General features: G+C 44.3%; 1 protein-coding gene and 1 pseudogene across 1 annotated transcript in view; both read right to left on the reverse strand.

The window, feature by feature from the left end:
* LOC147883095 (D-xylose-proton symporter-like 3, chloroplastic) overlaps positions 1-8,742 on the reverse strand; it is a 44,702-nt gene extending 35,960 nt beyond the window's left edge. The window contains exons 1-2 of the mRNA XM_087399362.1: positions 8,398-8,742; positions 8,188-8,266 (exon numbers count right to left, since the gene is read on the reverse strand). Of these exons, the coding sequence (XP_087255488.1) occupies positions 8,188-8,266; positions 8,398-8,504 (186 nt within the window). The 5' untranslated portion in view covers positions 8,505-8,742. The remainder of the gene's footprint in view (positions 1-8,187; positions 8,267-8,397) is intronic.
* On the reverse strand, positions 6,287-6,404 carry LOC147883096 (5S ribosomal RNA; annotated as a pseudogene).
* Positions 8,743-12,010: the final 3,268 nt, after the last annotated feature.

Raw genomic sequence — 12,010 nt, forward strand, 5'->3', positions numbered from 1 at the left:
GGTATTTTGTATATGGTTCATTCTTGCTTGAAAGCATAATAAATATTCTATTGGTTCTCCACATGGCTGTCTATTAAGTAGGGAACCCACGCAATGCTGCTGCATTACATCAATTGCATGATTGATCAATAATATAAGCAGAGAACTATTTATGTATGTGTGGTGTGTGTTGTTCAAGGTATGTGCCCGCATCTGTATGCACCTGTGTGTGCGGGCACGGTGCACGCCTGCATGTGTGTGTATGTGTGTGCATCTATCTGCATGTATGACATTATGTATGTTTGCGCACAAACTTGCATGTGTGTGCGCCCGTGTGTGTGTGTGTGTGTGTGTGTGTGTGCGCTATTCCCGGAAGGACTCGTCCCGGGATTCCAAAAGACAGCAAATTGACTTCTCTACTGCAGCCTCTATAGATGCTCACTATGTTTTTGACATGCTCAAAGATGAATTTCACCATAGCCGGAAGGAGTGGGCCAAACCTCCCCCGGCCCTAAAGTATAAGCTGAAGCTGCCCTCTTTGGTCGCTCCTCTCCGAAAGTTCTCTCAGCAAGCAGTTATCATCTTCTTTCCAGGAAAATTACCTTCAGCAAATGATGTGGCTCAGTGGGTTCAGGCTTTGTTGGGAGGTTGCTTTGTTCAAGGAGTATATTTTGCTTCTTGAGGTTTTTATGAAGTGCACTTTATGGATGCCTCATATCCTCAGCAAATATTGGAGATGTCACCTTTATTCTATGGCAGACAAATGGTGCATGTCATGCCATGGTCGCCAAATAAGGATTATCATGGTCTCATTCGACATCACTGCCCTGTATGGGTTGAGGTAGTGGATTTTCCGGATTATATGAGGGCTGAGTTACCAAGTCTAGCTGCTACTTTGGGGCAAGTTGTATGCCCACCCCGTCCTTCGGGTAATCGAAATCAATTTTGTGTTCTTTGGGATACAGATCATCCAACCCCTCCTCCATTGCGGTAGAGGTGGAGGATGTTCCCTTAGGTGAAAGATATTTCGACTTGAAATGGGGCGTATTTGCAGGTGCATGCTTCATTTGTCATAAATTTGGTCACTTAGCCTCACAATGTCCTGCAGTTCTGCATCAACTCCCACCTACAGCTATTGCTCCAAAAAACACTTCCCCTTCAACTTATGGTCCGGGGCCTAAGGCTATGCCTAGCAAATTGGGTGATGTGGCATCTAAATCTGTCCCTCCCAAAGAAAATGTGGTTCAGATTTCAGCCAAGCAAAAGGATAAAGGAAACGGCAAGATTTCAGAATCTCATGCCTCTCCCCAGGGTGCTTGGCAGCAACCCAAAAAGGTATTTGCGCTCAAGCCACGACCATTACAATCTCGCCATTGGGATGCCTCCACTTCCACCCCTGGTCAGGCCTCTACCCCTGCTGATAGCCTCACTTCTCAACTGTGGGTTGATGTACTAAAGAGGGGCATCCCTGTATGTGATAATGATGAAGATTATAGAGCTAATGATCCAGGAGGCCAGGTGGATGTTGATGTCATGGCTTAAGCCTGACAACTTATATCTTTACTATGCTTTTTGGTTCGGCTGTACATACCTTCTATGTCTACTTCAATCACTTGCATTACATACAATGTTCAAGGTCTCTGCAATGTCAATAAGTGGAGACTTTTTTGGCACTATGTATATAGAATGCACCCCGATGTAATTTCTTTACAGGAACACAACCAACACTTCTTGGCTTGCCAGCAAGGCCACTTTGCTGGTTATGATATCTTTTATGCTGGTACAATGCACTTTTCGGGGGTCTGCATGCTGGTGAAACATGATATGCAGCCCGTGGTTACTTACAATGACCCCCAGGGTCGATGGATGGTGATCAGATGCACCTATAATGCTGATCTTTATGAAATAGCATCTGTTTATGCCTCTCAAACTTCTGCAACAAGAGCTCGAATGTGGGCCTCTCTCAAACAATATCCATGGCTGTCCAATGCCTTTTTGTGTGGAGACTTCAATAACTCGCCTGCCATCCAAGATAATACCACTCATCGTTCTCACATGATCCCCACTGAGCTTCGACATTGGGAGGATATGCTTTCTTTCTTGCATGCAGAAGATTTATGGCTCTCAACAAGGGATAGAGATATGGGTTATACATACCATCACAATGCCTTTACTCATTACTGGGCTCGACTTGACAAATGGTATCTGTTGCATGCTCAGCAGTATGCTAGTTTTACATGTGCATTACGGGTTGATCATTCCCTCTTGCTATCTGATCACTTTCCAGTATGCTTGACATTATCTGTAGCACAATTGACAGATGATATGCCTTTCTTTGGTCGTCGCCTCCTCCATGTTAATAGTGCTTATTTGCTTCATCAACAATTTCAGAACATGGTGAGAGTGGCTGTCCGCCCCCTCCTCCTACATGCTCAGGAGGACATGGATTTTGTTTGGATCAGTCTTGCTCATCGTTTGCAGGCTGTCATTCAAGATTATGGACGGAGTTACATGGGAAACTTCAGGCTTAAGCTGAAATGGGCTCAATCTCACAAGCTACAAATGGATGCAATCAGCTCTCATAGGCAGCTCACCTCCTCTGAGCAAGACTCTTGTGCTTATGCTGTTCATATCATCCATCAAAATGATCTTCGCAAATTAAAGAAATGGCAAATCCGAGCTCGCATGAAACCCCTTCTGGATAAAGGCTGCTCCTCCAAAGCTTTCTTTAAAAGCCTGCATGCGGATAGGCGAAAGGAGGATATTTGCAGGATCAGGCAAGATGATGGCACCTGGACCACTTCCAAATCAGAATTGGAATCACAATGCTCTCATCATTTCCAGCATCTCTTTTCTCTTCAACCTGATCATTCGATGCAAGTGAATGCAGCCAGGTCTCAATTTCTTGTGCATGTTCAGCCTATACTGTCTCAGGAACAGGCTCATGCATTGGAGCAGCGCTTTATGCTTCATGAACTGGATGATGCTCTGAGTCACTTACGTAAAGGCAGCTCTCCTGGCTAGGATGGATTGATAGTTGAATTCTTCCGTGCATTTTGGGGTGATCTCAAAAACACTCTTCTTCTTATGATCAATCATGCTTGGGCAGAACGATCTCTTCCTCCTGCTTGGAAACATGACCTTGTCAAATTGATCCCCAAAAAAAGGTTGTGTGAGACAATGGCTGATTGGCGGCCCATATCTCTTATGCCAGTCATTTACAAACTCATTGCCAAAATGATCGTCCTCAGGGTTCGATTTATTTTACAAGCAGGACAATTCTCAAAGTTTCCTATCTCATTTGATGCAGACTCTGAATGATTTTGGCATAGCTGCTGGACTGCATATTAACTTTCAGAAGTCAAATCTTCTAGCATTGAAAGAAGCTGATTGGCATGCTCTTCTCTGGCCAGGCCACATTATTTCATCCCATACCATTGTGAGGCATTTAGGGTATCCCATTGGCTGGAATATTACCCCTCAACAACAGCTTAAATGGGTGCTTCAAAAGATTAACAAGAAGCTGGAATACTGGCATTTGTCCACTTGGCCTCTACATGTTCGACTCCGGATAGTGCAGTCCATCATTATGGCATATGTGCAATTTTACTTGCCTCTTCTTCCATGGTCTATCAGGCACTTGGCTTCCTATATGTCCCAAGCTATGGAGATATTTTGGAAAAGCAAATCTCACAAAAAGGCTTTGCGATTACTTCCCATGCAGTCTGTTTGTTCTCCTAAGACTCATGGGGGACTGAACATACTCAATCTTCAGTTTCATATGTTAGCAAGAAAGAGCACTATGATTGCTGATGCAAAAACATCCATGGGCTATTATGTTAGCAGCTATGTGTGGAAACATGACGTCCCATTCATATGGGCATTGGATTACAGATCACTGGGAAGCAGTCATGACCACTTTTCAGGAAAAAATTCCTGGTTGTCCTGTTTCTACTGCTTTTATTCATGATTGGAAGAGAATTCTTTCTTATGCTAAATGGTCAGGTGCTTCTTCCCATCATGGTAATTCTCTTCGCTTGGAAAGCATCCATTGGAGCAAGGTGTTTGAATCGCCTCTTGCTTTACAGGCACCTATTAAAGCATATAATATTAGGAAATTGGGCATAAGAATTGTTGGAGATGTTGTGGATCAACATGGTTATGTGCTTTCATTTCCACAAGCTTGCAGGACATTCCCCTTGGGTCTGCATCATAGACCCATTTGGAGAACACTTACAATTATGTTGCAGCCATTTGTTCATGTTCCTTCGCTGTTTGTACAAGACAGACTACTGGACTGGAATCTGGTTTCCTCATCTCCTGCTACCTGTTCACTTTCAATGCATAATCTCACTTCCTCAATGGTCTACAGGTTCCTTCTTCCACCGCCATGGATTGATAAGCATGCCAACACTCTTTGGAATTTGGATAGGCCTTTATCTTGGTGGCAATTACAACTCAAGAAAATTTGGAAAGCCAAATTGCCATTGAAACAGAGGCTTTTCTTTTGGAGATGTATAGTGGGAGCTTTTTCCGTTGGGGTGAAATTGGCAGCACGTCGTATTGCTTCCTCTTCATGCCCTCGTTGCTCTCATCCCCGCTAGACAGTTCCCCACTTGTTGTGGTCCTGCCCACACTCTCGAGTATTGCTCACTCATGTCTCTCATTTGCTGCGGCTTTGATTTCCCTCTATCAGATTCGGGAAACTCTTTTGGATGTTTGGATGCTTCTCATCTCAGATGTCTCCTTTCCTCCTTTTCTTTCACTGGGCTCGTTTCTGGCTACTATGGACCATTTGGACACAGAGATTGCATTCTAGGATGGGACAACAGTTTCCTCAGGCATATGCCTTCTTCAGAATGTCCCTCAAGCAATCATTATATGATAGTTATGCTGCAAAGGACTTGGATGCTACTAGTCTTTTGAAGTGTTTTCTGACTGTTTTTGAGTTTTTCCATTAGGCTCCTTTTGGAGTCTAATGCCATGTACATTGATTTCATGTTAATAATATAGCTACTGGTTTCACCAAAAAAAAAAAAAAAATGTGTGTGTGTGTGTTGTTGTTGTGTGTGTGTGTGGGGGGGGGGGTATGTGTAAGTGCACATGTGTTGTTTTTGTATGCATGTATACATGTGCATATATCGTGTGGTGTGTATATGGTAGCCCAAGAGTCCACGAGTGCTAGTCCAAGCATTGATTGTAGTCCAAGAGTCCAAGGGTGGTAGTCTAAGAGCCAGTGGTAGTCCAAGAGCTTGTAATAGTTCATGAATTCGTTAAAGTCCAAGTGTCCAAGGGTGGTAATCCAAGAGGTAGTGATAGTCCAAGTGTAAAAGTCCAATAGTCCAAGGGTGGTAATCAAAAAGGTGATAGTCCAAGCGTCCAAGGGTGGCACATGGCAATATTCCCTAAGCTCTTCTCCTCCAAGCTACCGCTTGTCAAAAACCTATCCGTGGTTTTTTTCTTTTTTGGGTTGTAGTTAATAGATAGAATAGATGTATGTGTCTATTTCAATAATGCTTGGGTCAGGAGATCGGGGGGGTGGCACCATGACGGGGTTCGGGTGCGTAGGGTGGCGGGGTGACGAGGGTGCGAGGGGGTTCGAGACGACGCGATTGCTCGAGGGTCAAGGGTCCTGACCTGATGCAAAAGCCTGGGGTGCCAGCGTTGTCAGGGGCATGTCGGGAGTCGAGGGCGACGCAAGTGCGCGACAAGGTCGAGACCAATGCGACAGCTCGGGGGGCAACACCGGGGTCTGAAAGCGACGCGTCTGCACGAGGGACCGAGGGCACGTCGGGGTCCAGGAGAGATGCGGGTGCGTAGGGCATCGGGGGCGCAACGGGGTTCGGGATGACACAAGTGCTTTGGGGGTCGAGGGCGCAACGGGGTTTGGGACGACATGGGTGCTAGGCGTGCGGCGGGGGTCCGGTCCGACGCAAGAGCTTGGGGGAGCATTGGGGTTCGAGAATGACGCAGTTGTGCGACGGGAGCTCGGGGGGGGGCAGCACAGGGTTCAGGAGCAGCACATGTGTGTTGGGGGTCCAGGGTGCGATGGGGTCAAGACGGCGCCAATGCTCGGGGGCTCGTGGGGCCGACGCGAGCGCGATAGAATTTAGGACCAACGCGGGTGCTCGGGGGGTCGTTACCAACGTAGAGCTCGACATGGATATCGGGGGCCAGGGGGCACGACTGAAGGTCGAGGCACATCGGGTGGAGCCGAGGCACGGGAGGGTGTCAGTTGGGCGCACTGGGCCAGGTCGGTGGTCAAGGACATCAAGGCGTGGCATGACTGCTGACGTTGAAGGCAAAAGGGGTGCAGCACTAGGCTTCCCAAGAGGTCACCCATCCCGGTACTATGCTGGCCCAAGCACGCTTAACTGCGGAGTTCTAATAGGATCCGGCGTATTAGTGCTGGTGTGACCGCACCACGTAAAATCTTGATTGGTGCATTGTGTGATTCCTGGGTATATTCTTTTGTTCCAACATCTCTTTCATCGAGAGAAGCTTTATCATCAGTTAGGTGCCCTATGTTTATCAACAAGCTTCCCATACCTTTATCCAACAGCCTTCCTCTCTGCCTGGCTGCTCCTTGCCCTTCTCTTTCACCATGCTCGCGCTAACACTTCTCTCAGTTTATTATTTTCTGGAGCACTAGAGCATCCTTTGCAAGGCTGGTTCCCTCTGCACAGATGTTTTCTCCTCTAGATCTGAAGTACGATGAATATTCAAACTGTGATGACTGAGTCAACCACAAGCTTTCCCTCCCTGTACAGGCTCCTTATGTCCCCTTTCATTGTTCCAAAAATATCCACATTTGCATGGCTATCTTTGCAATCATTTGCCGAATTCTGAGAATCTAGGTGCATAGGGGGATAACTAGGCAGCTTAAACTTGCAAGGCATAAAGCCACAATGGCATATAATCTCTCCCCAACAAGCAACTAGAAAAAACTTAGAAAAAGTAGCTGATAGGGAAATAATAATCATAGACTCCATCATACATAACAAGGACTAGTTATTGTCTCGCAACTCTACCATGGTTATCAACTCCCAACAGTGGGTGCAGGCCATAGTATCAACATATGCTCTCTCACACCCACACACATGTGATCATCCACTTTATATGAAATCTGTGCTGGACTTCTATCAGAACTCTGGAGGAGAACGCAAACTCAGCCATGTCAAAGGCTACCTCAAGCCTCACTTATGGAAAATGCTAATCAAAAAGTGGTCTAGATACTCTTCATCCAAGCTACAACAGCCTATAAAAACAAGTGTATGGATTTAAGTCTCTCCCAACCGAGCATTTCTAAGCGAAAAAGAGAGAGCTGATACGGCAACACACCACTAAGAATAAGACGAATCATCTTGATAGCAGCGGGCTCACACCTTGAACAAGAACTCCGCAAGGCGAGAGTTGTATGTCTGCCAATATGGCAAAAATATACATCCTCTCAAAACAAAGCGAACACTGCAGTTTTATCTTGTGATACTTAACCACAAGGTTAGTGTACATGCCCAAACCCATCCTAAAAGCAAACAGTGCAGCTTTACCTCTTGATAGTTGACCACAAGGTTAGTATCCATAAACTCAATCATGCATAGCAGGGACTAGTTACTATGACACCTTCACCAACATCAGCTCTCAACAGTGGGTGCAGATCAGAGTATAGATATATGCTCTGTCTCTCCCATATTTACGCAATGGCCTTTATAAGGAGACTTTCTGTCAGAACTTTGGAGGTGAAGGGCACACTTAGACATGGTGAAAGCCAGCACTATAAACGAAGGCTAATCAAAAAGTGGTCCACATTCTCATCAAACAAACAAACAACTGCCTAAGAGGACAAGCATTTATCCTTACTCTGTCCCAAGCAAGCATTTCCAAGCAAAAGAGTTCAACAAGGACTTGAAGGAGTTTGGGGATGGAGTTACTGGAGGAGTCCATTCAAGCTTTTAGCTTTTGATCATTCTGATTTGGCCCTTGCCATTTTGTATGAACAGCTAGCGTTTCTCTCTCTCTCTCTCTCCACACACAATTTCAATTCTCATATAAAGAACTGTCTCTAAAAGTTCCGGAGTCTTCTCTCTCTCTCTCTCTCTCTCTCTCTCTCTCTCTCTCTCTCTCTCTGTATAGCTTCACTACAGCCTGCACGGCAGTTTTGCGTGTGACTGTCTTGCAAAAAGTCTAAACGCGAGCAGAATGTTGTACCTCGATGGATATACTAGCAGACGATGTCGCCCCAATATCATACCCATACAAAAATCCTCCAAAGGCTGGGAAAAGGAATCTGCATGATTGCAATGGTACAATAGAACATCAGTAGTGTTCTGCCCATTCTCTAAACATAAGAAGTTGCAAAAGATAAGATTCATCTTGACAACCAATGCGTGGAGGTAAGAAACTAGTGGGGGCACTTACGGTAGAATCACGGAGGTCCACTTATAACTCGTGGAGATTAGATTTTCTCGCGATCGCTGTGATTCAGTTTCGGGGAGAGGGGTATAGACGCCTTTGTCTGACGTCATGTTTTCTGCTGCTCTAAGAAAAGAAAAACACAGAGCACAAGCTGCAAGCGAGAAGAGGAAGACGCTGGAGGGGGGTAAGTATATGGAATAGGAACGATGGAATCATAAATACGTGAAACGAGGAGGAGCAAGAAGCGTGAAACGAGAGTGAAAAATGCTCATCTCGTGATAAATATATAATTTGGCTCTAACTTCCAAGTGTCATGCACACCTGTTGAGGCATTTACGTAGGGTCCAAGGGACTAGATTGTGTGCCATCTGTCTTGTTTAGGCCTTGCCTTCTTATATGGTAAGCCCACCAAAGCAATCCAATTGCATGCACACATTTACTTGGTCACCCACATACGCATGTTTCTTTGCCAGAATCTACCTTGGGAACCTTGCACACCCATCTCATCCACGTCCCAAATGTTAGATGGCAGGTAATCATGTGGGACTTGACAACATCTAGGACAATCCACCGTCGCCCTACGATAGTAAAAGGGTTTCATGATAATTTGAATCTGCCACATGAAAGGTTGATGTGGGGTGCTTGTTCGTCCCCCTAAGCTACACTCCATTTGTGAATGGGGTGGGTCTACTTGGACTACTATATCTAGAGGCACCATTCGAAAAGATGCTTCTTCTCATCCTCGATGAGCATTATAGGTGGCCCATGCCATTTCTCCGTACTCCTCCCCTCCATCGATAATTGGTCAATAGTGTAGCTATACCATACATCCTTAAGATTCCCTTAGTGGCACCCCCCTTTTGTATCCTCCACCACAGTACCATGTCTTTCTCTATTTAATTTCTTAGCCCTCTTCTTACTAGGGAACCTAGACACTACATTGTTTGGAATTGGTTGGTGTTATACTCCCTCACATTATGTGGATAGGCTAGGATGCAGGGACTTTGCATCTTTGCACCAACAGGAACGTCTGTTGGCAAAAAAATGGGCTTTTAGTGTTTGCATTTTGGGTAGCAACAAAGGTTATGTTTTCTTGCATGTAGCAAATGAAACAAATGTGAGGGTAAGCAATAACAAAATGGAAAGCAACATCATTCGAAAATCAAGGCTCTTTGATGCATGGGCAATCAACATGCTATGATGCATGCTATGTGCAATAGTGGCATATAGCAATGTGAAACATTGGAATAACAATGGCATGCATTGATGGATTTCGTGTGCAACACTGAAACAACAATGTATGTTAGGGTTGTGCAACAATGACATACATGTGATGGAGGGGTGTATGAAGCATTTGCATCATTGGACTTGCATTGTCAAATGCTGGGCATGGTGTCATATGCATGGGAAATGAAGTGCAAGTGGTTGAGTAACTTAGATGGCATGACCTCGTGTCATGTGATAGTCATTGTGCTTAAAAGCACTATTATGAAGTGCATTGTGCTTTGGAGTGCAAGCATGCATGTGGTGGTGTATGTGCGAGTCGTTATGCAAGCAGAAAGGCAATTTGGAAGGCTAATCTGTGCTTGAGCATGTGCAGAGGCATAAACATGGAACATTAAGAGATTATGCCTTATTGCAATACTCGTGCTGGTAGTAGATGGAACATAAAGATCTCTTGCTTAGAAGCACATTTTGGGTGGAGAATTTGCTTAGAAGCACATTTTGGGCACAAGTGGGAGGAGAATGTGGGAGGCACATGGCATAAAATGCGAAGGAGTATGAGGTGGCTACATAGTAAGAGGATATTAGCAATGCTTGGAGGGAGATTGGGTTACTCATAGCAAGAAAAGTCTCCTTATCTTTGGCTTAGGAGGATATGGGGAGGACTTGAACAATGTCAACATTGCTATGCATGGGCCATGGGAGGTTAATTGGGCAAGGTCAACGAGTGGATGCTCTTCAATCGTCAAGGTGGAGGGGGACAAATATTAGGGTTGGCAATGAAAATCAAGGCAAGTTGGCCACGTACCCCTTCCTTCGCATGTGTACATTATACAACCCTTGTGTCTCTTAGGAGGGATGTGGAGATTGTGTTGGCATGCTTGGTTACAAACAATTAGGCAATTTTCTCACTCACAATCTTGGAAGCTAGGAATCCTTCATCTAGTAGGAGGGATAGCCATGTGTGAGCGAAACCTGAGGGAGAAAGGGTGGGGGTTGGAAGTCAGGGCATATTACTTTTGTAAAATGGGGGAAGGGAAGCCAAGGGGGGGAGAGACACAACTATAAGCAATTGAGGAAAATAGCTATAGACTGAGATTGAGCTTTTGGCAAAGGATGGAATTCTATAATGGGCTTGGTAAAGGGAGAATATATTGCCAATTGTGCATTGTGCTTGTGTGTTGCATTGTAGTATGGGATCAATGCATGCATCTAGCAATGTCTACTCATTTTCAAGTTACAGTGGGCATGAAATTGCTATAGAATAATATGGATTGTGAATATACTTTGATTCCCATGAGTGGGGAATGTTCTTCAAGTGCTGTGTGTCTTGCTCTAGTGGTATGGTAGGAATTTTTGAACGCGGCTAGCATTTTGTTCAATGTGAGTGTGTGAATGTGTGGATGGCCTTCCCTTGATATTATGCAATTGTGCATGCATGCTATTCATAGGTTAATGCAAGATGATGCAAGGTTAAATTAGATGGAGGCAACTCCATTTTCTCTAAGTAACAAGAGGGTAGGTGCATGGAAGCACCAAGGTCTTGCTTGATCACTAGCATGCGCATGCCAATGGGCCCTTGTTTCCTAGCTACATCATTTTGTGGTCTTGCCTTATAGCTCTGAGTTTTTGTAACCATGAGTCATATAATTACCAATGGAAGGCAAGATCTCAAAAAGATTCACCTACCTAAACAAACCATAGTATCATTTGCCTTAAGCAAGAGATATTATGTACATCTCTTCTAAATAAGCATTTGCAAACAAGTGACATGATTGTTAGGAATGATATTTATTTGGATTTGGAAAGAGTACATAGATCATTTGCAAACAAGTGAAATGATTGTTAGGAATTATATTTATTTGGATTTGGAAAGAGTACATAGAGAGTGTAAATCCATATGCCCTCATGTTTTGTCTTGTGCCAAATTTTTGTTATTCAATTTAAGTTAGGATATCTATCCTGCCGTTACAAAGGTAATTCTACCATGTTGTGGGATGTTGGGTAGCTTGATGAGAATAAAGGAATTACTACTTTATTTTTGTCTTTGTTGCAGAACCCATCCATCTCCTTCTCTACATTCACACATTCTAAAGTTGTTTCTAATTTCTAAAGATCATGCATAAGGGTAATTCTACCATGTTGTGGGATGTAGCTTGATGAGAGGTAAAGGGATTACTAATTTATATATGTCTTTGTATCAAAACCCATCCTTCTCTACATTCATATATTCTAAAGTATTTTTTAATTTCTAAAGATCATGCACACCGGTCACTACATAAACTAATACTTTTTTATGTTTATTCTCTTGCCCCTAGCTAGGTTTTATCAGGGAAGCCGGAGGGGGATAGATTTCATACAGCCAGATCAATGAGGGATATCTTTTGGCCCC

Source organism: Dipteris shenzhenensis, chromosome 28 (genome assembly GCF_047967505.1).
Source record: "Dipteris shenzhenensis isolate YYH24624 ecotype China chromosome 28, Dip_SZ_1.0, whole genome shotgun sequence".
NCBI classification, from domain to species: Eukaryota; Viridiplantae; Streptophyta; class Polypodiopsida; order Gleicheniales; family Dipteridaceae; genus Dipteris; species Dipteris shenzhenensis.